Source organism: Sciurus carolinensis, chromosome 2 (genome assembly GCF_902686445.1).
Source record: "Sciurus carolinensis chromosome 2, mSciCar1.2, whole genome shotgun sequence".
NCBI lineage: Eukaryota > Metazoa > Chordata > Mammalia > Rodentia > Sciuridae > Sciurus > Sciurus carolinensis.
The window spans coordinates 108,128,683-108,155,628 of NC_062214.1; the positions used below are offsets into that span (position 1 = coordinate 108,128,683).

The 26,946-nt window shown below is 41.3% G+C and overlaps 2 protein-coding genes across 7 annotated transcripts in view; both read left to right on the forward strand.

The window, feature by feature from the left end:
• The first annotated feature begins 318 nt into the window (after window positions 1-318).
• Window positions 319-10,293, forward strand: Patl2 (PAT1 homolog 2). The gene is made up of 16 exons (XM_047539288.1): window positions 319-357; window positions 663-753; window positions 1,340-1,503; window positions 2,233-2,306; window positions 3,408-3,569; window positions 4,090-4,164; window positions 4,399-4,540; window positions 5,837-5,957; window positions 6,043-6,140; window positions 6,346-6,399; window positions 6,503-6,636; window positions 6,779-6,938; window positions 7,417-7,557; window positions 8,779-8,876; window positions 9,414-9,584; window positions 10,160-10,293. The coding sequence occupies exons 1-15, from the start codon at window positions 319-321 to the stop codon at window positions 9,565-9,567; spliced, it is 1,707 nt and encodes a 568-aa protein (XP_047395244.1). The 3' UTR covers window positions 9,568-9,584; window positions 10,160-10,293.
• A 1,759-nt stretch (window positions 10,294-12,052) lies between these two features.
• Spg11 (SPG11 vesicle trafficking associated, spatacsin) overlaps window positions 12,053-26,946 on the forward strand; it is an 83,007-nt gene continuing 68,113 nt past the window's right edge. For 4 of the 6 annotated variants that reach the window (XR_007107184.1, XM_047540960.1, XM_047540962.1 and 1 more), the window contains exons 1-7: window positions 12,053-12,313; window positions 15,206-15,390; window positions 16,422-16,646; window positions 17,415-17,616; window positions 22,399-22,536; window positions 22,728-23,176; window positions 24,593-24,738. Coding sequence is in view for 5 of the 6 variants with exons in the window: in XM_047540960.1 (XP_047396916.1) it covers window positions 12,057-12,313; window positions 15,206-15,390; window positions 16,422-16,646; window positions 17,415-17,616; window positions 22,399-22,536; window positions 22,728-23,176; window positions 24,593-24,738 (1,602 nt within the window). In the remaining variant the exon portion in view is untranslated. The remainder of the gene's footprint in view (window positions 12,314-15,205; window positions 15,391-16,421; window positions 16,647-17,414; window positions 17,617-22,398; window positions 22,537-22,727; window positions 23,177-24,592; window positions 24,739-26,946) is intronic. The other 2 variants (XM_047540961.1, XM_047540963.1) reach the window with 2 other exon arrangements.

Consider the following 26,946-nt stretch of genomic DNA (forward strand, 5'->3'; position numbering starts at 1 on the left):
TCGGAGCTATTCTATCCAATTTTCTAGGAGCTAAACCTGGGTGGGATTAAATGGAACGCAATCTCCCAAAGTTCAATGAAGGATGTGGGAAACCTGAACAAAGTAAATATCTGCCCTCAGATTCCAATAAACTACTTGGATGGGTAAAAGGGCAATTTACTTCTCTTTCCTGATCCAGAGTTTCCTGTTATTAGTTTATGTTCTCAACCTTCTACCAAGTCCCAGGATTGGGGAATGTTGGCCCTTTAACAGGTGATCAGGGGAGGGGCTGGGGCTCTTAAAGCCAAGAGCAGCAAGCAGGTTCTGGCCCAAACTGCCATGGCTAACCTAAGCAGAAAGGACAGCGACAGTCAGATGGTGAGTGTCAGCAGCAAGGTGTCATCTTATACACGTGGTAGCCAGTGGTGGTCATGTGGGAACTGCTTTTTTTCCCCAACTCCTGGCCCTTTTCCTTATTTCTCTCCCTTTGCAGAGCTGGAATGGTGATATTTAAGGGTGGGGGCTTATGGCAGTCTGAGAACCCACAGTCTCACCCCTTGAGACCTGAGGCCAATAATTATCTGACCACCTTGCTGGGAGTAGACTCTGGCTGTTTTAGAGAACCATGCCATCCTTACTGACCAGGGGAGGAGGGTGTTCTCTGGGTCTCTTCCTTGTCCCAGGTTTACCTTCTAGAGGCTGACAATGCTCTCTCAGTGGAGGACACAGTCATAGAGGAAGCCTCCCAGCCTGCCAAGATGAAATGCCTTGAAGGTATCACCAAGTGGACTATGGTATCTAAAAATTCCGAGGGTGCAGAGGCTTGCTGATCTGCTCCCTATGGGTTTGGGCATCCAGAACGACTGGTAGTGATTCCAAACTCTTCCACATGCTAGTGACATCTCACTGGGTCTAAGATAACTTTTCTGGGTCTTATTTTCCTCATCTACATAGTAAATTTATCAACAGATTCATTGACAGACTCGTAAGAACATATACGTGTAAAATATCTGGCAGACAGGGTTAAATTACAGGGAGTTGGGGCAGCTGGCACTTCAGTTAAAGAGGCAACAGAAGGAGCTGTTAGGTGGGGGAGAACAGGTGGAGAAAGAAGCCTGTGGAGGTACTCAGTGAGGCCACTGAAGATGGGCTGTGGGAAGTGAAGGTGTCTGGCACCTGCCAAGTTCTGTTTGCTTTAGTGGGGGGAACATTTGAGGCACCCTGGGGTAGAGAGGCTGAGAACCCATAGAATAGAGGTGTTGGTTGAAGGTAATTTGGGAAATGGCTTATGAACAGAAGTGCTATTGAGTAGCAGCCCCTTAAATAAGACTTCTCACACCTGAGGCCCCATCTTCCATAGACTCACACTTATCCCAAGGGCCTGGCAAGTTCTGTGACCCCTTGGTTCCTGAAGAAGAGGAGGGAAATGAGGAGGAGGGGGGTCCAGATCTGGCCCCAGACCCAGAGGAGGAAGAAAATAACCTTCGGGATCCAGCTGTACTCAGTGCCGTCCACAATACCCAGGTACCATGGCAGTAAGAGGAGGGAAAAGGGTTGCCCTGAATAGTGTGCAGTTCAGACTGTGATTAAACATACCTCTCCTCTTCTCCATTCCTAAGACAAATCCGGAATTAACATTTTTTATTTCAACCTTGAACCTGAGTTAGGGACTCTCCTCTCCTTTCCTCTTTCTTTCTGTCTGCTACTGAAGTTTCTGATCTGTCCTCAAACTTAAAACCAGGTTCTACCAGGGCTGTGCATCACCATAGGTGGTGGCCCTGCTACTGATGAGTCACCTTTACCTGAGTCCCTTTGTCTTAATAGTCCATTCCTAATATTTGTTCCCATAATTGGGGGAGACTGACAAGGACTCTCATGTAAAAATGAGGTAATTCAGACCCTCCTCCAACTTACTCCTAACAGTCTTCCTTTTTAGTAGAAAGAAGGATCTTTCTTTTTTTAAGTTGTAGATGGGCACAATATTTTTTTTTTTTAAACGTGGTACTGAGAATCAAACCCAGTGCCTCATGTGTGCTAGACAAGCACTCTACCACTGAACCACAACCCCAGTCCCAAAAGAGGGATCTTGGCACAGTTGAATTCAAATATGAAGGAGGACTAGGTTATCACTGTCCTGGGTGTTGAGATGGCTGGCTTTGCTGTCCCCTCTCACATCTCTATGGACACAAGTGAATGTTGAAGACATGACACCATGAATGTCCTTCTGAATCCAAGTTTTCCTCCTTGTCCCAGAGAGGTTTGATCAGCTCCCCTGGAGTCAAGGCCTTGGGGATGTCACCCAGTCCCTTGCACTTTCTGTGGAAGATGTCTCCTCCAGTCTTCACCCCATGAGGTGGTGACTGGGTGGCGAGGGGTATTTCGTCCCAGAGTGTGTTGAGAGTCCCCCTGCACAGCTGGGACTCTGGACTTGTCCACCACTGCATGCTGTTACTTTTTTTTTTTTTTTTTTCCCCTGTGGTGCTAGAGATTGAACCCAGGACCTTGTTCTTGCAAGGTAAGCACTCTACCAACTGAGCTATATTATTATGTTCAGTCTACCTTTCTCTATCTCAAGATAAAAACCCCAAGTGATGGGCTAGGATTGTGGCTCAGTGGTAGAGCGCTTACCTGACATGTATGAGGCACTGGGTTCGATTCTCAGCACCACATATAAATAAATGAATAAAATAAAGGTCCATTGACAACTAAAAAATATATTAAGAAAAAAAAAAAAAACCCAAGTGATGTACATATGGGAGCATAGGTGCAGCTCCATGTAGGGGGCCATGGTAAATGACAAGGTATGCCCAGTCAGGAGCACAGCTGAACCAGGCATTCAAATAAGAACAAACTAGATCTCCACTTCTACATTATGAAACATCTTATCAGATAAGCAGCACTGAGCTTAGGGCTGGAAAGAGTCCTGCCTCAATTAACTGCATGATGGGAACATGGCGTGGGAGGGAGGAATCTAAAGATCAGGATATCCTTCAGGGAGATCTAGAATGGAATTACAGCTCTGATGAGGTTGTCAAAAAAGACAGATAAAGGACTGGGGAGATAGCTCAGTTGGTAAAGTGCTTGCCTTGTAAGCACAAGGCCCTGGGTTCGATCTCCAGCACCCAAAGGGGGAAAAAAAAAAAAAAAAAGATAAGCTTTGCCCCACTCGCTGAAAACAACCTGAGAGAGGACTGCTACAGAGAATGTGAGGCACTGAAAGGCACATGCCCCTCACATTGTCGGGGGCTGAAAGCTTCCTAGGAGGTAATGAACTCTTTTGAAACTAGGGCAGGAACCAGTTTGGCTTGAGGGATCCTCAACACAGCAAAACGTCAGGTGAAATTCTCAAAGGGGGGGAAAAGGCAGGTGAGGTGGAAAAGGAACTGGAGCTGAGAAGCATTGTCTCAGTGGAGCGGTCCCTCTCCCAGACCTCCTAATTCCTCTTGGTGGCCAGATCATCTGCTGCCTATTCCTTTCCAGCCTACATTTCCCAGCACAAGTTCTGCAGCCCGGCCCTTTGGACCTCAACAGCCCTCACCAGATCCACCTCTCTTCTGCAGCCCACTGACTTCATGCCCGCCTAGGCTCAGGTACTGGTTCATGGTGCCCAGGCCCCCAGTGTCAGGACAAGCAGAGTTCCTCCTAGAAATCTCTGGAGATGGTGGCTGAGGAGGGGTGGGTGCCACTCTATCAGTTGCCACACAAAAAGTACTCAGAAATTTAATTACAAGTTTGAAGCACAAATAGGGGAGGTAGGAAGGAGGAAATAAAGTTTGAATCTCCTCCCCACAGATGAGGAAATGGACCTCCAATGAGGTAAAAAATTTGAGGTCACCTAGTATGACAGAACTAAGACTAGAACAATTCTGACCACCAGGGCAAAAGATTTCCTACTGTGCTAAGATTTTCTGCAGCCAAATTGCAGGAAAATATATCTTGGGGGTGTGAGGATTGTGATGTTTTATGTTGGCTTATTTGGGGAAGGCACACAAATAAATAGGGTTCCCTTTGATGTTCATCTGAACTTGCCCTGGGCTAAGTGAATGGAAGGGGTGGGGGAGAAAAGACTTTACTTCCACCCAGCTCAAGTTTCATTTTAAGTCTCCACAGTCATCTGACCCAACTCCACCCTCAGCATCAACGAATCTTGCAGCAGCAGCAGCAGCAGCAGAGTCAAACACCAAGGTAAAACCTAGATGAGAAATAAGGTTGAGGGAAGCCTATCTGCATGCTGGGTATTCCCTTGTGGTCAGGTATTTCCCCCAAAGTCCCTGCACAGTTGGGACTCTTGAATTATTGCCCACCACTGCACCCTGTCCCATCCTTTTTAAAGAGTGGTGAGCAGGCAGTGGAATGCTATGGGAAGTTCACTATGGCAAGGGTGGGTACGCCTGAAGAGCTATTTCTCCTGGCTTAAAGTCCCCCAGTCAAGAAGCCTTGGTCTCAGCAGCCAGACCCCTTTGCTAACCTCATGAGCAGAAAAGAGAAGGACTGGGTGATAAAAGTACAGATGGTTCAACTGCAGAGTGACAACCCCCGCCTGGATGATTATTACTACCAGGTGAGCCCCAGGGTATGGGCCCTAGCTTTTGACGTTGGACCCAAAGTAGCCAGGACTTCACTCCTTTCTTTAGCTCATAGCCATGCAATTGGGATGGGAGAGATGATCACTTCAGGGCAGGAGTCCTATTTTATGTTGACACACATAGTTCTTTCCCTTCTGTTCCACACTTCAGCCAAATGGGATTATTTACAATTTCCCAAACACACTCAGGTTTTGTCTCCATATTTTGCTGAGAATTTTCCCTATTTGCCCTGAAAACATGAACTTTCCTACCTTTGGCATCCTTTTGTGAATCTTGTTATAAACATATACTTTTTAGGTTTAAAACGCAGGAATCTTGTCGATAGTGCAATTCAGTTTGTTGAATTGAACAAATGCTTGCGGACACTTTATTTCCTCCTTCCTAACCCCCCTCTATTTGTGCTGAAAATCTTCGTGCACATTGTTTACAGGTTTTGGGACTATCTAGGTTGTTTTTACTTTCTCAACATCCATGAGCTCCCTACCAATATTCCCACCTTCACTTCCTTTTCATTTATATTAGTTTAAGTTTCTTCCTTTTTTTATTGAGCTTCAAAAACGGTCCTTTTTTGGCATTGCTCCTAAATGAAAAATCCTTATTCAAACCCCAGTTAGTGGCTTTTAGTTTAGGATTTCTCACTTTTAAGAAGATGTGAGAGCTGATTAGAAAACCACAGGTGTATAAAATTGTTCCAGAGGCCAATAAATACATCCCTAGTGCCAGTTCTGGACTTCATACCATCAGATAACTCTGATTTAGGAAAGCACAAGTGGGATCACAAGATTAAAATGAGGAGGGGGAGGACAGGTGATGCAGGTACTTGTACTGAAGAATGTATGAATTCGGCAGATGCTGAAACAGTTTTGCTTTCTACCTCCTCTTTGCTCTCTACCCTGTCTTGAGATCTGGTAGCCTTACCTAGTTTGTTAAGTGTTTGGTACAAGAATCCCAAGACAGGTGACATGGGGCTTAAGGCACTTGAGAATAACTGCTAGGAAATGTGGGCATGGTGGCACAAACCTATTATTGTAGCTACTGGGGAGGCTGAGGCAGAAGGATCACAAGTTTGAGGCCTGCCTTGAAAACTTAGCAAGACCCCACCTCAAAACAAAACAGAAAACTGCTAGGTGCCAGAATCATTTCAGGGAGGAAAAAAAAAAAAAAAAAAAAAGCTGTAGAAGAGGGACTGCTGTAAAAGAGGAGTTGCAAAGATAGATGAATGAGGTTTTTTTTGTTGTTGTTGTTGTTTTTCCTATTCCCTGGACACTCAGGAATATTATCAGAAACTAGAAAAGAAGCAGGCAGATGAAGAGCTACTTGGACAAAGGAAAAAGGTCGAGTCTCTTAAGTTGATGACGCCTTACATTCAGAAAGCAGAGGCTTATGAGTCAGGTAAGACCAGGCTGACCTGCTGGCTTGGGCTGGATATCCGAATGGAGGAGGGTGGGATGTACCTCTCATAACTCCTTTCTTACAGTGGTTCGAATTGAGGGTTCTCTGGGTCAGGTAGCTGTATCAACATGTTTTACCCCTCGTCGAGCTATTGATGCTGTATCTCATGGAACTCAAGAACAGGTAGGAGCATCATCTTCCCAGAGCCTTTTTCATCTCCAATTAAAAGGTCTAGGACACCCTCATGTTTGAATTCCGATTGTGACCTAAGAGTGAGAAAGCAGTGTGCTCAGACTTTGTGTCCAGCCTTTCCAGTTCAGTTTCTAGTTAATCGGAGGCCTGAGTTGCTGTTGTGGTGAGTGGTTGATTGCCAGGGACTCCCTTCTAGGATACAGGAGATACAAGCAGTCAGAGGCTTCGGGTATTATCCCGGATTGAGAAGGTGAGACAGCAGTTCCTTGGGGAGGAGCTCCTTACTTACCTTCAAGAACAGGATATTTCTCAGTTACTTCCTCTTTCTTCTTTCCTCACCCACAAATTCCCAGATGTTCCTTCAGTTACTAGAAATAGAGGAAGGCCATAAGGATGGGCTTCCACCATCCTGCTACTCTGGGCAACAGAGGAACCAGGTTGAGAAGCTCTTCCAAGCCTTGAAGACCCAGGAGCAGAACAATCTAGAGTGAGTGTGGGAGGGCACCACCTCAGTCCAAGAAGGAAAATACTAGCAAAGACATCGGGTTTGCTGCTGCCCCTCCTTCCTGGCATGTAGTTCCTTTTTTTGTGCTGAGTTGAGCTCTGAAAATGCTTTCCTTTCCCCGCAGGGAGGTAGCTGATAGCTTCCTGCAGGTGCTCTCCGTGAGGAAGGGGAAAACCTTGGTAGCCCGGCTGCTCCCCTTCCTGCCCCATAATCAGGCCTTTAGCCTTCTTCTGACCATCACCCACAATCTGCCCCTCCTTGTCCGGAGGGATGTGACTGACCAGGTACTAAGGCATTCAGTGGAGAATAGGATGATTTCCTGAATGATTTAGGGATCCATTCCTCCATTCCTGCCCCAGCCCCCAGGGATGCCAGCAAGGTGCTGGGCAGTGAAGGGGTGTGGGGGGGCTGTCCCCATTACTCTCAGGTGACAGTATGAACTACTGTAAGAACTGCAGATCATCTTTCGGGTACAATGTGCATAAGAAAATAGGTATATGGTTCCAGATGTGTGCTGTGGTGTTTTGAAAGAAGGGCTCCCTGATAAGTGTCAAGCTCCATATTTTCTTCCATTAGGGAACAGATGGTACTGCAGGACACAGTGTTAGGGATGGAGATGCATAAATGGTGACAGGTTTAGTAAGTAACCTAGCCAGGAAGGTACCTAGAGCAGGCCAGCAAGGGAGAGGTGCCAGAGGCAAGATAAGACCAGGTTGAAGTTGTACTAAAGTTTGAGAGAGGTGCTTAATGAACTTCTTGCAGGCCCTACAAATGTTATTCAAGCCTCTGGGCAAATGTATCAGTCACTTGACCTTCCCTGAGCTCCTCCAAGGACTTCAGGGGCTAACATTGCTACCACCTGGCTCCTCGGAACGGCCCATCACTGCAGTACTTCAGAACCAGGTAACACATCTGGGTGTCTTTCCATGAACAGTTTCTACCTGGGTTTGGTAAAGCACACCTGTAATCCTAGCATCTAGGGTGGCTGAAGCAGGAGGACCAACAAGTTCAAAGCCAGCCTCGACAACTTAGCAAGGCCCTATCTCAAAACAAAAAAGGACTGGGGTTGTGACTCAGTAGGTAAGCACCCATGGTACCAAAAACCAAACAAATAACCCCAAAACAACAACAAAAAAACCTTCCAAGTAGTATCACTGGTAAGGAATAAATGAGGGAATGTTTTCCTCTTTCTCCATAAGTCTTATCTTCTGCAGCACTTCTTAACTTCTGTTGAGCACAGAGTAACCTGGGGAGCTTACTAAAATACCAGCTCCTTGGCTCCACCACACAAAAGTCAATCAGAAGGTTGGAGATGAATGGATGGGTAAACATCTGTTTTTCTAACAAGATCCCTCTGTTACTGCTGGTGTGAGTTTCTATAGCAAGTCTCTAAACTCATGTGTGTTTATTATTTTGGTACCAGAGATTGGACCCAGGGGTGCTTAACCACTGAGCCACATTCCCAACCCTTTTTCTTTTATTTCAAGGCAGGGTCTAGTTAAGTTGCTCACGGCCTTCCTAAGTTGGTGAGGCTGGCTTTGGACTTGCCATCCTCTTGCCTCAGCCTCCCAAGTTGCTGGGATTACAGGTGTGGACCATCACACCCAGCCTTGTGTGCCATTTAGTAAGAACTTCTAAGCCATTTATACATGTGTTTATAAATCACATGTAACACTATAATATTAGGTACATAATAAATATAAGATGGAAAGTTTTAAAGGATGAGACTTTAGATGTGAAAGTTCTGATAGTGTCTTCCAACACACCAGTGGATTATTTTGTGTACTCCCCTCTAAAGACCTTCTTGAAGTGGAGTTCACAGACCACCTGTATCAGATTTCTGAATCCATTCCTGATCTATAGACTAATTCCTGGGTCAGAGATTAGGAGGGTACATTTAGTCAGCTCTTAAAGAGAGGCTTGTGGAAATTTAGAGCAGTTCAGATTCATTGGAGAGTCAAAGATCCTTGGCTAACCAGCATAAAACCTGACAACTCTTGTGGATATTGATCTCTATCTATAAGTGCGAACCTGCCCTTTAGTTGGGAAGAAAGCAGAGCTAAAGAAGCACTAAATGCCTACCATGAACCCATTTTGCTCTCAACTGTGTGTACTCACTTGCAGTTTGGAATATCTTTGCTCTATGCCCTGCTGAGTCATGGGGAACAGTTGGTATCTCTGGACTCTTCCCTAGAGGAACGCAACAGTGATCATACAGCTTGGTAAGATCATAAAGGCACATCAATGTTATTTCAGTCCTAAGGATGTGTAGGCTGAGCCAGGTAAGAGATTTCCTGAGTGGCATATTCAAGTATTAAAGAGGAGACTGGTCAGAGATAGGATAAATAGCAGGGTTATAGTTGTTCTGCTCCCCCGCCCCTTTCTTATAATGCCCTAGAGTGTTGGTTTTCCATGGAAGGCAATGTAATGTAGTAATTAAGGGAACAAGCTTTAAAGTCAAACCCAGGTTTGACTCATGGCTGTGTCATCTGTCAGTAATTTTCACTGTGGGGAAAGTTATTTCACTTCTTAGTCTGTACCTTCATCTATAAACTAAGGATAATGATTCTAACCTTTTAGAGTTATTGAGATTAAATAGGAAGAAAGATTTGTAAGGCTTAAGTATCGCATACCACGTACCAAATTGCTATCTGGGGGCCAGGACAGTGATAGTACTGGGGGAAGGAGGATAAACCTTTTAGAGTCTATTTCCTGCATAAATATAGAGACTCTGATTGATTGTTTCTTTTGTGTTCCAGGACAGATATGGTGGTTCTGATTGCCTGGGAGATAGCCCAAATGCCTACAGCCTCTCTGGCAGAACCCCTGGCCTTCCCCAGCAATCTACTTCCTCTGTTCTGTCACCATGTGGATAAAAAACTAGTTCACCAGCTAGAGGCCAGGATGGAGTAAATGATAGCAGAAACAAGGTTTCAGTTTCTTGCTCAAGCCCAATCTATATTCTCTTTCACCTCCCTACTGTCTTATAAACTAGGAGCATGGAAGATAAAGTGCTTTAGAAGTAGTTTCAGGTATTCTGGCATTTACTGAGTAAATAGTCTGGCTCAAGTTTGAGCCCGATGGTTTGTTTCTTCAGTCAAACTTTATAATTTATTCCTAGGTTTTTGGTCATCATAGTGCTATTTAGGGGCAAGAATGATTTGAAAAATGAATTACCAATTCATTCAAGAAAAGAGGGAGCTGGGTTTGTAGCTCAGTGGTAGAGCACTTGTCTAGCACATGTGAAGCACTAGGTTTGATCCTCACCACCACATAAAAAATAAGTAAAAAAAAAAAAATGAAGGTATTGTCCATCTACAACTAAAAATATTTAAAGATTAAAAAAGAAACAAGGGATAACTATTCCAGGATAAAAGCATGAAATATATAGAGGTCATCTTTATCCTCAAAATGGCCATTTGTTAGAAAGTCAGGTATTAATTAAATCACACAAATAATTGTAAAATGGAATTATGCTTATGGTTAACATCTGTTCTCTTTGTAGGCTTGCCTGCATCTACTGATCTATTTGTTCTGGACTACTTCTGTGGGAAATTTAATCATACAGTGACCCAGAGTCTGAAGACATTTCTTATGCATTCGTATATTGGAGGACCCTGCCCCAAATATTTTCATATCCTTTCTTAGAATCTAAATGATGTACCTAAAAATAAGGCATGGCTTAAGATATAATTAAAGAGGTAATTGAATGATGTGTTAATTGTTTCTACGTTAGGAGCTATGATGAAGGGCATCTTATGTATGAATGTTCCAAGAAAGTTCTGACTATGAGGGGTAGGTAAGTCCTTGCTATTGCTAACAAAGGTATAATCTCGAAGTTGCTTCAATGTTACCCATTTTTATCTGAAGAAAATGACCCAAACTGAGCTAAAAGGATTATATATAAGCATCTTCCTTTTGGATAAGAAATGTTTTATTTCATAGTCCAGTGCAGTGGCCCACGGCTCTAATCTCAGCAATCTGGGAGGCTAAGGCAGGAGGACTGCAAGTTCAAAGCCAGCTACCAGCCTCAGCTACTTAGTGAGGCCCTAAACAACTTAGCGGGACCCTCTCTCAAAAAGGGTTGGGGATGTGGCTCAGTGGTTAAGCAGCCCTGAGTTCAATCTCCCCCACCCCACACTGGTTTCATTTTGACAAAATTATGCATTCATCAACAAACACTGGAGTGCCTTTTATGAACCAGGCACGATTTTAGGCAGGAGGGTACCAGAGTGAGCAATACAGCGTTTCTGCTCTTTTGACGTTTACATATTGGTTGGATAGGAACTGATGCAAAATATCATACAGTGATAAATATCATGAGGAAATAAAATTGGGAGATTAGAAAGTAACTGGAATGGAGGGGTCTTTAGGTTGAATGGTCCAGAAAGGTCCCTCAATATAAGTTTATGGTTAAAATGAAATGTTCTGAATATGGAAAAGATTGTGTTGATAAGTACTGCAAGTAAGAGACCATCCGCAAATGCCTTTTTGTTTTTTTGTTTTTGTTTTTTGGGTGCTGGGGACTGAACTCTGGGGCACTCAACCATTGAGCCACATCCCCAGTCCTATTTTATATTTTATTTACAGACAGGGTCTCACAGAGTTGCTTAGCACCTCGCTTTGGCTGAGCTGGCTTTGAACAAGAAACACTTCCGCCTCAGCCTCCCAAGCCGCTAAGATTACAGGCTTGTGTCATTCCGCCTGGCCCCAAATGCCTTCTTTTTTTTTTTTTTTTTTTTGGTACTGGGGATCGAACTCAGGGCCTTGTGCTTGCGAGGCGAGCACTCTACCAGCTGAGCTATCTCCCCAGCCCCAAATGCCTTCTTAATGTCCTCAACTCCTCCTCCTTCCGACGATCTTGGATCATTCTTCCTGAGAAAAGCAGAAATAATGAAACAGGAGTTCCACCATCTCTACCCTTTACCCACCTTGTTTCTCTGCCAGTTACAATGGTTATTTGACCTGAACATTCAGGTCTACACCTTCATGATGGATCTGGACTGTAAGACTCGGTTTTTGCTACCAAGAAAATGGCACCACCCCGGACCCTGTAAACAAATATTGGCCTAAGAGAAAGTCAGGACTGCAGGAGCAGGAGGCAGCTAGACAAGTAGCGAAGAGTAATGCTACAGTGAGAACAGCTGCAATAGCCTGCCTTAAACTGCTAAAGCAGGCTTTCGTGCATTTGAGTAATTAGAGTAAGTGAAAGGCAGCTGTGGTCTCGCTGGAGATGGGTACCGCCTCCAAGAAGCAAGGAAAGTAAACTGGAGACAGCCCAGCGGTTCTGCAGGGTGTCACGAGGCAGCTCGTGAGCGGCGAGGAACACTGCGCATGCCTGAGACGCAGTCAGGTTCCGGGACGGTCTGGCACAGGTGACCGGAAGGAACGGCCTGACAAAGATGGCTGCGAGGGAAGAGGCCGGAAGTGCTGCTTTCGCTGGCAGTAGCTGCCGCGCGGAGTCCATGGAGCCAGTCTTACCTATGCTATTGGTGCCAGTCTGCTCCGAGGCGACGGCGCGGCTGGGATCCCGGGCGCAGATGCACAGAGAGCAGGAGGTTCTAGGGAGCTTGACGGCCACGGGCAGCCTCCAAGTGCTTTCCTTGGCACCCGGCGGTCAGGGTGGGGGTGGCTGCTGCCTCCAGGGCCCTTTCGGCCAGTAAGTGCTGCGGCACAGCTGGGCAGGGTGGGAAACCGAAGCCTTAACTCCGGTGGTTGCACACCGCGGGGTTACCGCGAGGCCCTCTCTTAGGATGGGGGTAGTGGAAGAGACGTGATAGTTGGGGTAAACGCCTTAGGCGAGCCCTGTTCCTTTTCGGAACATTACCGACCTGAGGCGAAGTCCTCACCTTATTGCATCTCCCCGCCTGGTTTTCCGGTTCTGGGTGGGCGGAGAGGGTATCCAACTCCTCTGCTAACTCTGGAACCCGGAATGGGTCCTGGTTTAGGCGCTGATTACTTTCATTGATTCAACACAAGTTAGTTATTTGTCACAATGCCAGGTATTAAGCCAAATTTCCTTCCGTTAAAGATTCTAGCCAGGGATCATCTGATTTAAATCATAATTTTTTGTCACTGAAGCTGCAGTTTCCTTCACAGATACCCTCTCCGCGCTACCATCACACACACACACACTTTGAGGGAGAGCCCACTTTGTCCATTCACTTAATAATTTAATAGTTACGTAGCTACCAAAAACAGTTCCTTTAAATTTGAATAAGACACAATTCTTACTTTTGAGGTGCCCCTGTGACTTGGGAAGACACATGAAAAAAATGGATTCTTTCTACTTCTTTTTGGTCCAGGATTATACAGTTTACATCATAAAGTTTGAGAGTGTGCTTTGAGTATTTGTACTTTTTAATAACGGAAAATATTTTAGAAGTGATCTCTGATGCTGGCTGCGGTGGCACACGCCTGTAATCCCAGTGGCTAGGGAGGCTGAGACAGGAGCATCGCAAGTTCAAGGCCAGCCTCAGCAATCTAGACCCTAAGTAAAGGGTCTAACTAAAAAAGACTAGAGATGTAGCTCAGTGGTAACATTGCCCCTGGGTTAAATCCCCAGTACCAAAAAGGAAAAAAAAATAAGTCTTTAAGACCTAGAGTAGCAAAGGGATGTCTCATCCTGAAAACTCCAGATCCTCTAACAGCACCTGACACTTAGAGAGCAGTTTGTGAAATCAGTAAATGGTTTAACCTGTTCTGTTTGCCTGCCTTATTCTGCCTCTGGTTGCAAGGAAGAAGAATCTCTCCATAGGGAAAGATAGTTTATTCAACAGTATCCAGTACCTGTGAATGAAGCAGAGTAAGAAAAGTGGGTGGAGAGAAAACCAGAACTCTACAGGTGTTATGAGAGCCTATCAGAGGAATAAGACATAAATAATAATGTGGGTATTCATATACCAGCTCATGAAATTAAGAGGTGAGGAGGACCAAGAAGGACTGCTTTTCAGGTTTATTTGAATTGAATTTTAATTCAGTTAAAATACTTTATAGGGTAAAAACAAAAGCAATAAAATCAGGTTTGTAGTGGAGTTTACTTCCTACTTTAAATATGTAGATTTTTTTGTACTGTTGAAATTATGTCTTCATCAAAAATTTCCTTTCTCCACATAGTCAGCCCATGTGCTAATAATTTTAATGTTACAGTATTGTCTGTTTAAAATACGAATTTGATTAACCTTTTCCACTGATATTTTCCAAATTTTCAGTGTAAGTAAACTGAGTATTCACGAAAAACCCATCAGTTTGGTTATAAAGACAAATGGAAACATTGTTTATCTTCTCTAATAAAGACATAATAGCACCACCCCTACTTAATATAAAACTTTTATAGAAAAAGGAAGCAAAGGTGAAACTAGGGGACTGGGGATATAGCTCAGTTGGTAGAGTGCTTGCCTAGCATGCACAAGGCCTTGAGTTCAATCCCCAGCACCACCAAAAAAAAAAATGAAACTATATTAGCATGGTAGTCTTATTTTCTATTGCATTGTGTTGGGTGCTCCTGTCTTTTTGAGATAGGGTCTTGCTTTGTTGCCCAGACTGGCCTCCACCTCTTTGGCTCAGAAAACCCTCCTCCATCAGCCTTCTGAGTAACTAGGACTATAGGTGCATATCACTGCAGGTAGCTTGGGCCCTTTTATTTTTACTTTTTAAATGTAATTTAATATTTAATGATGTAGCATCATTAGTTTCTAACCTTGTTAACCATGTTGATATTTTCATGTCACAGTACTTTAAGAATTCTATAACTGTGCTGTCTAGTATGGTAGTCATTAGCTACATGGGGCTGTTAAAAATTCAGTTCCTCAGTTGCACTACCCACATTTCAAGTGATCTGTAGTCATTGCTGAGTACTATCTTGGGCAGCAATTTATATTCCATTTTCACAGAAAATTGTATTGAACAGTTATATAACATTTTGGAGTCATTAAAGTCTGGATATAAAAAATCACCCTTATTTTTAACATCTTTAAAAAATGTTTAACCTGCTGGGTGTAGTGGTGCATACCTGTAATCCCTGTGACTTGGGAGGCAGGCAGGAGGATCATAAATTCAAGGCTAGCCTCAGCAATTTAGCAAGACCCTGACTCAAAAAGAACTTGGATATGGCTCAGTGGTAAAGTGCCTCCTGGGTTCAATCCCCAGTACCCAAAAAAACAAAAACCCAAAAAAACATTTAACCCAGCCAAAGTCTATTAAGCACCACCTCATAAATAATACACATACTTGATTACTGATACTTATCCTTGATCATAACAGTTTCTTTAAACATCAGGATTTAAGATGAAGGAATAAAGTGAGGCAGCATTTCTTGCTCCATGCCCACTTTTTATCACCCAGTCCCATATTCTTGTGTTAGTATGAAGGAGTAGAGAAGTGAAAGAGGAGGGAGCTAGGGTGGGAAATCCTGGAATAATTTATATTCTCTAAGTTTGAATTTAGAATTGATGCTACCAAGTGAACTAACTATTCTCATTCTGCTGTTCTGTCCCTACTATTGAGGATGAATATAATTGGATATAGAGTATAATCTAAACTTTTTCCTTAGCTTTGTATGGGAAGACACGCTTAACAATAGCACATCAACAGACAAACCCAAACTGCTTGCTGTTTGTGAAAATTATGAACTATTCATCTATGAATTTAATTTGAAAGATGGAAGATGTGATGCAACCATATTGTACAGCTGTAGTGGGAAGACACTGAAAAAGCTTATTGAAGAGCAAGGTATCAGTAAGTACATATACGTGGTCTTCTAGCATGTTTAAATTTGTGACGTTACCTCGTACTCTTAAATATTTCATGAAAATGTCTCAGGTGAAATCAGGGAGGGAGGTCTACATTGTGTACTATAGTAACCACTAACCACTTGGGTATTGAGCTCTGAAATGTGGTTAATAAAAATAAAGGTGTACTTTAAATGTCATTTATGTATTGTATTTTGAAGATTTAGTACTTACTATAAAAATTGTTTAATGTTCTCCTTTTTTATTTTTTATTTTTTTGGTACTTGGGATTGTACCCAGGGGCACTTAACCTACTGAGTCAATCTCCAGCCCTTTTAAATTTTTATTTTGAGACAGGATGTTGCTAAATTGCTGAGACTGGCTTTGAATTTGTATTCCTCCTTTCTCTGCTTCCCAAACTGCTGGGATTACAGGTGTGTGCCACTGTGCCTGGCTAATATTTTACTTTTTAAGTACCTGTTGAAATAATAATTTTGGATATAATGGGCTAAATAATGCATATTAAGATGAATTTCATCTCTTTTCAATGTGGCTATGTCTCATACATTGTGACTCACATATTTTTATTGGATGGTGCTGATCTAGACTGCTTATGGCGCTATCGACTATGTCTTGTCCTGATGACTACAGAAGCAGAAGTTAAATCACTCGGGTTTCTATTTTTAGAGCAGTAACATACTCTCTGCCCTTGATTGTAAGGTTTTATATTTTTTTTCCTTAAAAAGCTTTTTTGATCTGTGCGGTCCAGTGGGTAAATTGACTTTTTAAAATCTTCCCTTTGTTGTGCTGTGAGACTCTGGCCATAAACAGAAGAAACGAGGGACATTGTAGGCCATCTTTATTTATTCTTTTCCCCACCTCCCAATGAGTACTTGCTTTGGTGAGTATGAACAATAACTACTTTGAGTTGGAGTAAGTGTAGTTTTTTTGTTTTACCTGTTTTTGTTTATAAGATCTAATTTACCAATTGTAAAATCGTGAGCAATGAGTTTGAAATAACATTCTTTTATTTCATAGGTATTTCCTTACTGTCTTTGAGGATTCTCTCATTTCACAATAATAGATCATTATTGTTCATCAACAAATGTATCATCCTACATATCATGTTTCCTGAAAGAGATGCTGAAATCAGAGTACTCGGCTGCTTCACACTATCCTTGCCTGCACAGACAGTAGACACGATTATTGACACACAGCTCTGCAGAGGAATTCTTTTTGTTTTGAGTAGTTTAGGCTGGATCTGTATCCTTGGCAGTAAAGGTGTTAATTCATATACAGGGAAGGAGAATATCTAGGCTTAGTATTTTTTAGTCATAATTATCCATATTTGTGTTCTTTTAAAATTGTATGTGTTCTACATTACCTATTTACTCAAAATACACTTCTTGAGCACCTATTATGTGCTTGTTCCAGGAAGGATTTAGATGATTTTTTATGAAGTGCAAAAATGTGATAAAGTGTTAGATTTAACTTAATTTTTGTTATTGGGTTATAGAACTATGTTACTTAACACAGGCATTGGGTATATGTGGCTACTGAGCATTCAAAATTGGTGGTATAATTTGGGTTCTGAATTCTTTGTGCACGTATGCATGCTGGGCAAGCATTCTACCAAGAAAAAGAATGTAAAACATTTCAATTTTTAATATTGGTTACATGTCCAAATGATATTTTGGATCAGTTGGCTTAAGTAAAATGTTAAAATCAGTTTCACCTGATCTCTTGTATAACACTATTGTAGAACCCTAGTGGAAAACATTAGCAGTATCTCAGGGCCTGGCTCAAAGAGGTTATTCAGTGAGCACTATTGAATAAATCCTGTATCAGGCTGTATGTTGTGCCACCAACTTCATAGTTCCTTGGTTACTATCATAGGGTCTGCCTTGGTTTCCAGTCTTCTGTTGTAATACCTGCAAGTTTGCAGCAAAGAAATCTTTAGCTCCATACCATCCAGTGTTTTAAATGGCATGGTGTACTTATAAACTGATGTTTTCTTTAACTCTAACTCAGATATTTTTGATACTGTGAATGGCAGCAATGTAGCTCATGTGGAATTAGCACTTTACCAAGAAGATGGATACAAAAAGCAGCAACAGGGACCAGCCAAGATTTCTTCTTTTACTTCACTGAAAGTGTCTCAGGATCTAGATGTTGTAGTGATTGTCACTTCCTCCAACTCTGCAATTGCTCTTAACTTAAATTTGTATTTCAGGTATGCAGATATTGCAATTTCTACTTTGAGGTAAATTATCAGAACCAATAAAAGGTTAAAAATGTATTTTTTAGGTGGGCTTGATGGCATACACTTAAAATCCCAACAGTGTAGGAGGCTGAGGCAGGAGAATGACAAATTCAAGGTCAGCCTGGGTAACTTAGCAAGATCCTGTCTCAAAATAAAAATTAAAAAGGACTGGAGAGGGCTAGGGTTGTAGTTCAGTGGTAGAGCACCTGCCTAGAATGCACTGGGTTCAATCCTCAGTACCATATAAAAATAAATACATAAAATGAATACATAAAATGTATCGTGTCCATCTGCAACTTAAAAAAAAAAAAAAAAGGACTGGAGATATAGCTCAGGGGTAGAGCACCCCTGGGTTTAATCCCCAGTACCACACCACACCACCACCAACAAAATGTACTCATTAGTTTTTTTTAAACCAATTTTCTTTTTCTATGCAGTTAGGTTAAGTTCTAGCTACTAAACAGAAAAGTTTTTAGTGTATAGTTAGCTTGTACAAATGACTACTGGCCTCCTTTGTATATTTGATTTTTGTGTGCACATCAGTTTTGATTTTGACATGTGGTGTTACTGTGTACGGATTACATCATGAATTTTAAAACAATCAAGGTTACACAATTTTTTTTTTTTTTTCACAGTGCTGGGGATCGAACCCAGGGCCCTGTGCTTGTAAGGCAAGCACTTTACCAGCTGATCTATCTCCCCCAGCCCAAGATTACACAATTTTAAAAGCTCCTGCTTATTATATGTTGTCCACTCACCTCTTGTCCCACATTAGAACAGAAGAGAAACGGGATTTATCTTACTGTGTTAGAATTATTTTTGTGGTTTTGTGGTTCTGACTACCTTGGGGTTCTTGTTCCTCTTAAAGGACTTTGACAAGATGTAATCCTCTTGTTTTTTCTAGCTGAGGATTCCCTAAAGTGTTTACCTTGGAGGACCTAAACTTGTGACTGTCTAAATGTATTAATAATAACCGAGTGCTTGTTTGTGCTGTTCTTTTAGGTATTCTAGTTGCTTCTAATTTTGATGTTTGAGAGTATGTGTATGTCCAAACAACAGCCTATTTATTGTAGCCTGCTTATCTTAAAATAGGCCCATCAACATTTATCACTTCCAGTGGCCATTCAAAACCATTAGGACCTTGGTTCTACCCTAATATGAATGAGAGAAATCCTTGAATGGTAATGCTTTTTGATAAGTTTTATTGCTAATTGTTTGGATCACAAGAAAGGATAAATTCATCTTTACATATCTACTAGATGTCTTAACAACTGTGAAAAAAAAATTTTTTTTTTTTTTTTTGTAGTGTTGGGCCACTGAGCTACATCCTCAACCCCTTATTTGTTTTAAATAGCTTTTTATTTATTTTAATCTTTGAGCAGGGATGATTAATACATTCTCAGATTGTTTTCTTGTATTTATCAGAAGGCTATTTTTACTGATTAACCACACCCTTCCTGTATATGTAGAATTATCATCTGATCATACATTTGGAAAATAATTTGTTAAAAAAGGAGGAAGAGTTGCTCAGCTATTCTAGTCATTGTAAGGTTCTCCTCTGGATGCTGGCAACATACCAGAACTACTATTCTGTTCCCTGCACCAAATTTAAGGATCTATCCTATCAAATTAAACGAGTATTCTGTGTTTATTACTTACATACCCTTTAGTATTTATTTATTTTTGGGACAGGGTCTCACTCTGTTATCTAGGCTGACCTTAAATTCTTGAGCTCAAGTCATCGTGCTGCCTCAGCCTCCTGAGTAGCTAGGACTATAGCTGTGTTCCATCATACCCAGCTACTAGTGTAATTTCTCTGGAGTTGATTCCTTATTTTATTTTCTGAGTGGGCTCTGAAGTCTCAAGTTGTTTTTGTCATTTTTCCTTCCTTATAATAGCTCCTCTTTCCTTGATATAGAACATTAGGCCTCCTTTTCATTTGATAAGTCCTGCTCATCTTTTGAGACCTAATTGAAATCTACCTTTCTTGAAGCCTTTTACTTACTAAAACTGATTTTTCTCCTCTTTGAACTTTTGTGGCCCTTCTACTTTGATCCAGAGTTTAGTATTTAATTATGTAGTCCAGTATTTCCCAAATTGTTTCATTTTTCCCCCCATAGAGTTCATGTAACCTCCTTGAGAACCCAAACTCAGGTTTATTCCTTCATACTTTTTTTTTTTTTTAAAGTTGTAGATGGTCACGATAGCTTTATTTATGTGGTGCTGAGGATTGAACTCAGTACCTCACACGTGCTAGGCAAGTGCTCTACCACTGAGCCACAACCCCAACCCAGCACGAGCTGGTTTTGAGCTTTTGGGCTCAAGTGATCCTCCAGCTTCAGCCTCCTCAGTAGCTGGGATTTGTTCTTTTACTTCATTGTCTTCCTCTTCTAATCCACTTTAGCTGTCTTAATCTCATATTCACATCCTAAGTTTTGTCAATATTTGAAATTACTTCTCTTCTAGATCACTTCTCTACATAACTTCACTCTGACCACAACTTCACAAATTTTCTGGCTGACTTACTCAAGTACTCCCACCTCATCAGTCATCTGACTTCATTGGAATTTCCAATTCATTGACCTTCTACTTTTTATTCCCCTCCTGTCTTCACTTCCCTTCCTTTCCAGTGTAGATTTTGTGAATTGTCATTTTAGTGACTTTCTTGCTTGCTCTCTAAACTCTTGCTCCTGCCTGTGATAACATTTGGTCTAGAAAATGTCTATCCTAAGTGAAACCTTTATTCTGCCCTTTTAGTGCCTACACTCAAGCAGTTGAACTTGTGAGAAATCAATAGAGGAAAATTAATGCCACTCTTAAATTCGAATTCACCATTTTCAGTTGGTTTCATAGTATTGCATGGGAATTTTACAGTTTTTTTTCTTTTTTTTCGTGAACTCATTCTTTACAACATTGTTTTTTTAATTTTTATTTTTACAGACTACATTTTGATTCATTATACACAAATGGGGTACAACTTTTTCATTCCTATGGTTGTACACAGTGTAGATTCACACCATTCATGTAATCATACATATACATAGGGTAATACTGTCTGTCTCAGTGTACTATCTTTTCTTCCCCCACCCCCTCCTACCCCATTTTCTTCTACACCATTCAAGGTTCCTCCATTCTTCTCCCCACCTCCCCCATTATGTATCATCATCCACTTATCAGAGAAAACATTCGGCCTTTGGTTTTTTGGGCTTGGCTTTGTTCACTTTAGCATGATATTCTCTAAGTTAAATAAGTCAACATTGTTTTTAAACCTCTATTTTTTTCAAACCCACATATCTCTACATCCAACTTCTTTTTGACTGACCTTGTCTCCTCCTTTTAAAGGAATTGACACCCATTTCCTGGACTCCCTCAGTTTCTTAGTAGTTTCCTTCCTCCTGTGTAGGCCCACCCCTTCCCTCCTTCTCAGGGATCTTTTTCCATTTTTTCTGTCTCCAGTCTCTCTTCAGTATTAGATCCACATCAAGTTAATCACCAGTTCTAGCTATTTTATTCCTGAATGTTTCTTGAATCTATCTACTTCTTAACTCCTAATCTATGTCACTAGCTTCTTTTATCTGAACTACCTGAACAACCACTTAGTCTCATGTTTGCTCTTACTCCTCAAATCCATCCTTTGTACAGTGACATTGTTAAAAATGAATTTATCAGAGTTACAGCCAGGTATTAACACCGTCTCAGGGCAGAATATCTATCTTTTCTTTTTAAGGAACTACTTTTTCATAATCCTTTGTTTTCATTTCATCCTGTCCTCCTTTCATCATATATTATATGAATATATTACTTTTAAATCATTGAAAGGATTAGTACTTATTTAACCAAGTGCTCTTGCTTTCCCTTTCCCTAGCTATCTTTCTGCATCTGATCATATCTCATTTCTGCTTGAAAATCATTAGTTACCTCTCCCCACCCCAAATAAAAGTTTAAAATCCTTAATAGCTCACATGGCCCTGAGCCATCTGTCCTTTGCCAACCTTTCCAGCTTTATTTCACTCCACCTTCTTATTTACTGTTCTTTAACCACCAATATCCTCTTTTGTTTTTTCAGTGTGACAGCCCTCTTTCCATATATACTCTCCTGCCTATATTTAAACATAATACTTTGCCTTCTAGTTTGTATGCATTTGCCTGGTCTCAGCCTAAATCTTACTTTGTGATGGAAGTACAGTGAGTGATTAAAACTCTGGACCTTAATATAACTTGGTTCAAAGTTTCTCTGAACCTTAGTTTTCATATCTATAAAGTAGGACTATTTATTTTAATAAGGTTGTTAAAAGACTCAAGAGTTTACATAAGTATGGAGTACAACATCTGCAATACAGTAGACGAGAAATGCCCTTACTGCTTTATTTTGATTTTTTGGTACTGGGAATTTAACCCAGGAGTGCTTAACCTCTGAGCCACATTCCCCCTTTTTTTTTTTTTTTGAGACAGATTTCGCTTGGTTGCTTAGGGCCTAGCTAAATTGCTGAGGCTGGCCTTCAACTTGCCATCCTCCTGTCTTAGCCTGTTGAACTGCTGGGATTACAGGCATACTTCACTATCCTCAGCCACAAATCAAATTCTTGAAGTTAACTTTATCACTGTGTTGCAAGGCAAGGGGATAAGGAGTTTCATCCAAGGAAGTTTATTTTTCCTTCTCTGTAACCCCCTCACTTTTACGGGAGCAATTATAACAGAAATTTGGGTTTGGTCATTATTTTTTACTCTGGCTATCATCATTTTTAAATATAGGCAATACCCAGGACACCTACTATGTGAAAGAACACTAGAAGACCTTCCTATTCAAGGACTTAAGGGGATAGATGAAGATGATCCTGTTAACTCTGTCCACAACATGAAACTGACCAAGTTTTCCTTCCAGGTTGATAGGTACAGAAACTTCTTTTTAGGATTTTGTTCATTTCCTTTTTTTTTTTTTTTTTTTTTTGTCATGTTGACTGACTTTTAACTAAAGGTCTTTACTTGGTAGATAATTATTTTTTAAGAGCATCTTTGTTTGGTTTAGTATTTCACTTAGTGCCTTTCACTATAACTGGTATAAGTGCCACCCTGTCTTCTAGGTCTTGGAATGCCCAACTGTCATCATTGAATGAAACAGTAAAGAGCTCTAAACTGGAGGTTTCCTGTTGTACTCCATGGTTCCAGGATATTTTACATTTGGAGTTCCCTGAATCTGGTAACCATAGTACCAATGTGCCAAGCTGGGCTCTCCTTCCACAGGACGTAATGTATGACCAGTATAATTTTCCACAGAAAGCTCATATCCAGACCAATGATACAGGAAGAGCATGGAGGTTAATGTACCTCAGTGAACAAGAGGAACCAGTAGAGCTCACATGTATATCTGTGACAGGATTCTCTGCACTGTTTACATGGGTAGTGGGAATGATGGGATGCACCATTGTCCTCTGGGATTTGGAGACCCAGGGCATGCAGTGTTTTTCCCTTGGCGAGAAGTGTATTCCTGTAGAGAGTAATGGAGACCAGCAACTGTGCCTTCTTTTGACAGGTGAGAAGGTCTTAGACTGAAAGACATTGCTAAGATATATGCTTTCTTGATGTATTTTACTTCTGTTGCCTTTATGTCTATGTGTGCTTGCTCTCCTTGTAATGGTAACTATTCACAGAAGAAATTTGGTATTGCTCTTGGTAAACATTGGTCTCATGTATTTGATTTTTTTTTTTTTTTTTTAATTTTCTTTTAGTTGGTAATGGACCTTTATTTTATTCACTTTTTTGTATGTGGTGCCGGGAATCGAACCCAGTGCCTCGCGCATGCTAGGCAAGTGCTCTGCCACTGAGCCACAACCTTCGCCCTGTATTTGATTTTTAATTAACATCATTTCTGTTTAGCTAAATTCTAAAATAATAGGAGAAAGACATCGATTATAAACATGAAAAATTAGTGGATTTTACACAACATCTGGATTTCTAGCTGTTTCCGATCTAGCAGTGCTGGACCTGCATTCATGCATACTAACCTGAGGGTTGGAACCAAGTTTCGATTGTTCTCAGAAGGGCCATTTCTTTTTTCTTTTCTTTTTTTTACTGGGGATTGAACCCAGGAGCACTTAACCACTGAGCAACATCCCCAGCCTTTTTTTACTTTGAGGCAGTGTCTGAGTTTCTTAGGACATTGCTAAGTTGCTGAAGCTGGCTTTAAACTTGTGATCCTCTTGTGTCTGCCTCTCCAGCTGCCACACCTGACTTCTGGGGGTTTTGTTTGTTTGTTTTTAAATCCATTGTTCTTGTATTTGTTTTATTTTGAGATGGAGTCTTGCTGTGGTGCCTGGGCTGATCTTGAACTCTTGGTCTTGAGTGAACCTTCCAAGTGCTGGGAATGTAGGCACAAGCCACCATGCCTTTCATGTTCTAATTATTGATTGTGTAATATAATAGTGAGTAGGACTAGAAATGAGAAGTGTAGTGCTATTTCATAGGATGTACTTTTTTTTTTTTTTTTTTTTTTTTGGTGGTGCTGGGAATTGAACCTAGGGTTTCACACCTTGGAGGCAGGCTCTTTGCCACTGACCTACATCTTAGTCCCAGTGTATTGTTCTCATCAGAATTTGCCTTGTGGGTAGGGGCTGGGGTTGTGGCTCAGTGGTAGAGCACTTGCCTAGTATTTGTGAGACACTGGGTTTGATTCTCAGCACCACATATAAATAAATGAATAAAGTAAAAGTCTAATAACATCTTTAAAAATGTTAAAAAAAAAAAAAAGAATTTGCCTTGTGGGCAATATTTTAAAAATAAAACTTTTAAAAAATAGAAAAACCATGGGGTATTAAGGTCAGAGTAGAAATGAAGTGGAAGCAATAGATGGCATCCAATAAATATTTGTAATTATGGTACTGAAGTATTGGGTAATTATGAATTAAGATCTAAGTCTCAGTAATTTATTAAAACTTTTATTTTCCTGTAGAAAATGGACTTTCTCTGATTTTTTTCGGGTTGACTCAAGAGGAGTTTTTAAACAGACTAATGATCCATGGAAGTGCCAGCACTGTGGACTCTCTTTGTCATCTCAATGGTTGGGGAAGGTGCTCAATTCCCATACATGCACTGGAGGTAAGAGAATTAAACGTCTGTAAAACTTTACTTGCTGTTTTGCTGTTACATAACCTTTTTTTTGGTACTGAGGAGTGAACCCAGGGCTGCTTACCCAGTGAACCACATCCCGAGCCCTTTTTTTTTTTTTTTTTTTTTTTTTTTTTTTTTTTTGAGACATGGTCTCTCTAAGTCCTTAGGGCCTCACTGATTTGCTGAGGCTGGTCTTGCAGTTGCAGTACTCCTGCCTCAGCCTTCCAAGTGACTGGGATTACAAGTGTGTGCCACCATGCCAGGTACTGTCATACTCTTTTGTCTTCATTGTCTGAGGTACTGTCTTCCAAGTGGTCTAGTCTATTGGTGATGCTTTCCATTGAGTTTTTTATTTGGTTTATTGTTTCCTTCATTTCAAGGATTTCTGGTTTGTTTGTTTGTTTTTTTTTTTTTTGAGAAGCTCTCTTTGTTGAAATGATCTTTTGGTTCCTGCAGTTGCTCTTTCAACTGCTTATTGGTGTGATCATTCATTGTCTGCATTTGTTCTCTTATCTCATCCTTTGCTTCATGAATCATTTTAATTATGTATATTCTGAACTTCTTTTCTGACATTTCTTCTACCGTACTGTCACTGGATTTTATTAATATAGAATCTAGGTTTGTTTGGATCATTTTCTTCCCTTGTTTTTTCATGTTGTTCATGTATTTTCCCCTCTAGCAGTACAGATCTGGGGTATTACAGTTCCCCCCCTTATAGTCTTATAGTGACCCTATAGGTTTCCAAATTCTTTTCTTTAAGGGGGAGATCAATATTAGCAATGCCCAGTACAGACAATATGCAACCCTAAACCAAGTAGCCCCTATGAGGACGTTAATAATATTGTCATAATAAACAGAATGAGTTTAGTTATTATCTACAGTGTAACAAATGGATTTGCAATAAGGTCTGTAGTTTCTAATGAAGGACAAAGAGGGTGGGAAGGGGTGTAGGATATAGCTGTTAATGAGATAAGAAAAGAATATATAGAAGTTCTAGATCATAGAAAGAATGAAAGTATAATCAAAAGAAGTTGGTTGTTAGCATGCGAAAAGGGAGAAAGAGACTCTGAGGGAACAGGTAAACAAAAGGAAAATAGAGCAATAAAAGTAAAGAAATAAAAACTTAAAATTTTTCAATAAGGAGGAAAAAAAGATCTACACCTGTAACAGTTATATGATATTCAAACCTTCCAGTGTTCAGTAACCTGAAGTATGAGAGGTACAAGAAAATAAGCTTCCAGTCTCCAGCAGGCGTCTCAGGATGAGATCTGCCCCACCTAAAGATGGGAGATATGCCTTCCAGGATTATCCAAGTTGGCTGCTCTGGCTTCCAAATGTGTTGGCGAATGGGGAGCTGCAGCAGAGGTGTGGGCGTAGTTGACTGGAAGTCCTGGAGGCGGGGTGTAGTTGATCTGGTTGTGGGATCATGAGGGTAGGGTGCAGTCAGTTGGTCTGGGGGTACTGGTGGTGGGGAGCAGTCAGTCAGTCTGAGGACCCCAGAGGCAGGGAGTGGTCAGTCGGCCTGAGGGGTCCTGGAGACGGGGCTTAGTCAGTCCGGCCAGGGGTCCTACAGATCCTGGCTGTTTTCTCAAAATGGTGGCAGCCATATGTAATCAAACCTGCGGGTACTGTGACAGTGAACTTCCAGGCAATAGCAGGCAGCTGACGCTCCACTGGCAGCCTGCAGTCAGTCTGCTGGCTGCTGTCGGATGATCAGCAGGTGAACCTCGGGCAGTGGGTGATGGGTAGGTGAAAGGCAGGCAATGGACAGGCAAGAGGCAGGCAAATGGCAGATGGTAGGCACCAGACAGTGAGCAGTCTGCACTCAAAAATTATGTCGAGGGCTGGGGATGTAGCTCAGATGGTAGAGTGCTTACCTCGCAAACACAAGGCATTGGGTTCAATCCCCAGCACCACAAAAAAAAAAAGTATGTCCATATGCTGGCAGACTGCAGGCGATCACAGTAGACAAATGGGGTAAACAGCAGGGGATCAATAAGCAGAAAAACTGCCTCACCAAGAAACAGATATCCTCTGTTTGAAACCTGAGTTGTGGAGCGACAAGGAACGCGGCCTCCCTTTAGTCTGCCATCTTGGATCCTCCCTGTTGTACTCTTTGAGGATCTGAGAGAATTCATTCAACTTAGAAGCAAAAAGAACTATAGTCTTTTTTTTTTTTTTTTTTTTTTTTTTTGC

Coding starts and splice junctions, on each gene's coding strand:
- Patl2 (XM_047539288.1), top strand. CDS start 319: ATGGCTAACCTAAGCAGAAAGGACAGCGACAGTCAGATG. Junction 6,141..6,345: donor CTCATGGAACTCAAGAACAG/GTAGGAGCATCA, acceptor ACTCCCTTCTAG/GATACAGGAGATACAAGCAG. Junction 6,939..7,416: donor GGAGGGATGTGACTGACCAG/GTACTAAGGCAT, acceptor AACTTCTTGCAG/GCCCTACAAATGTTATTCAA.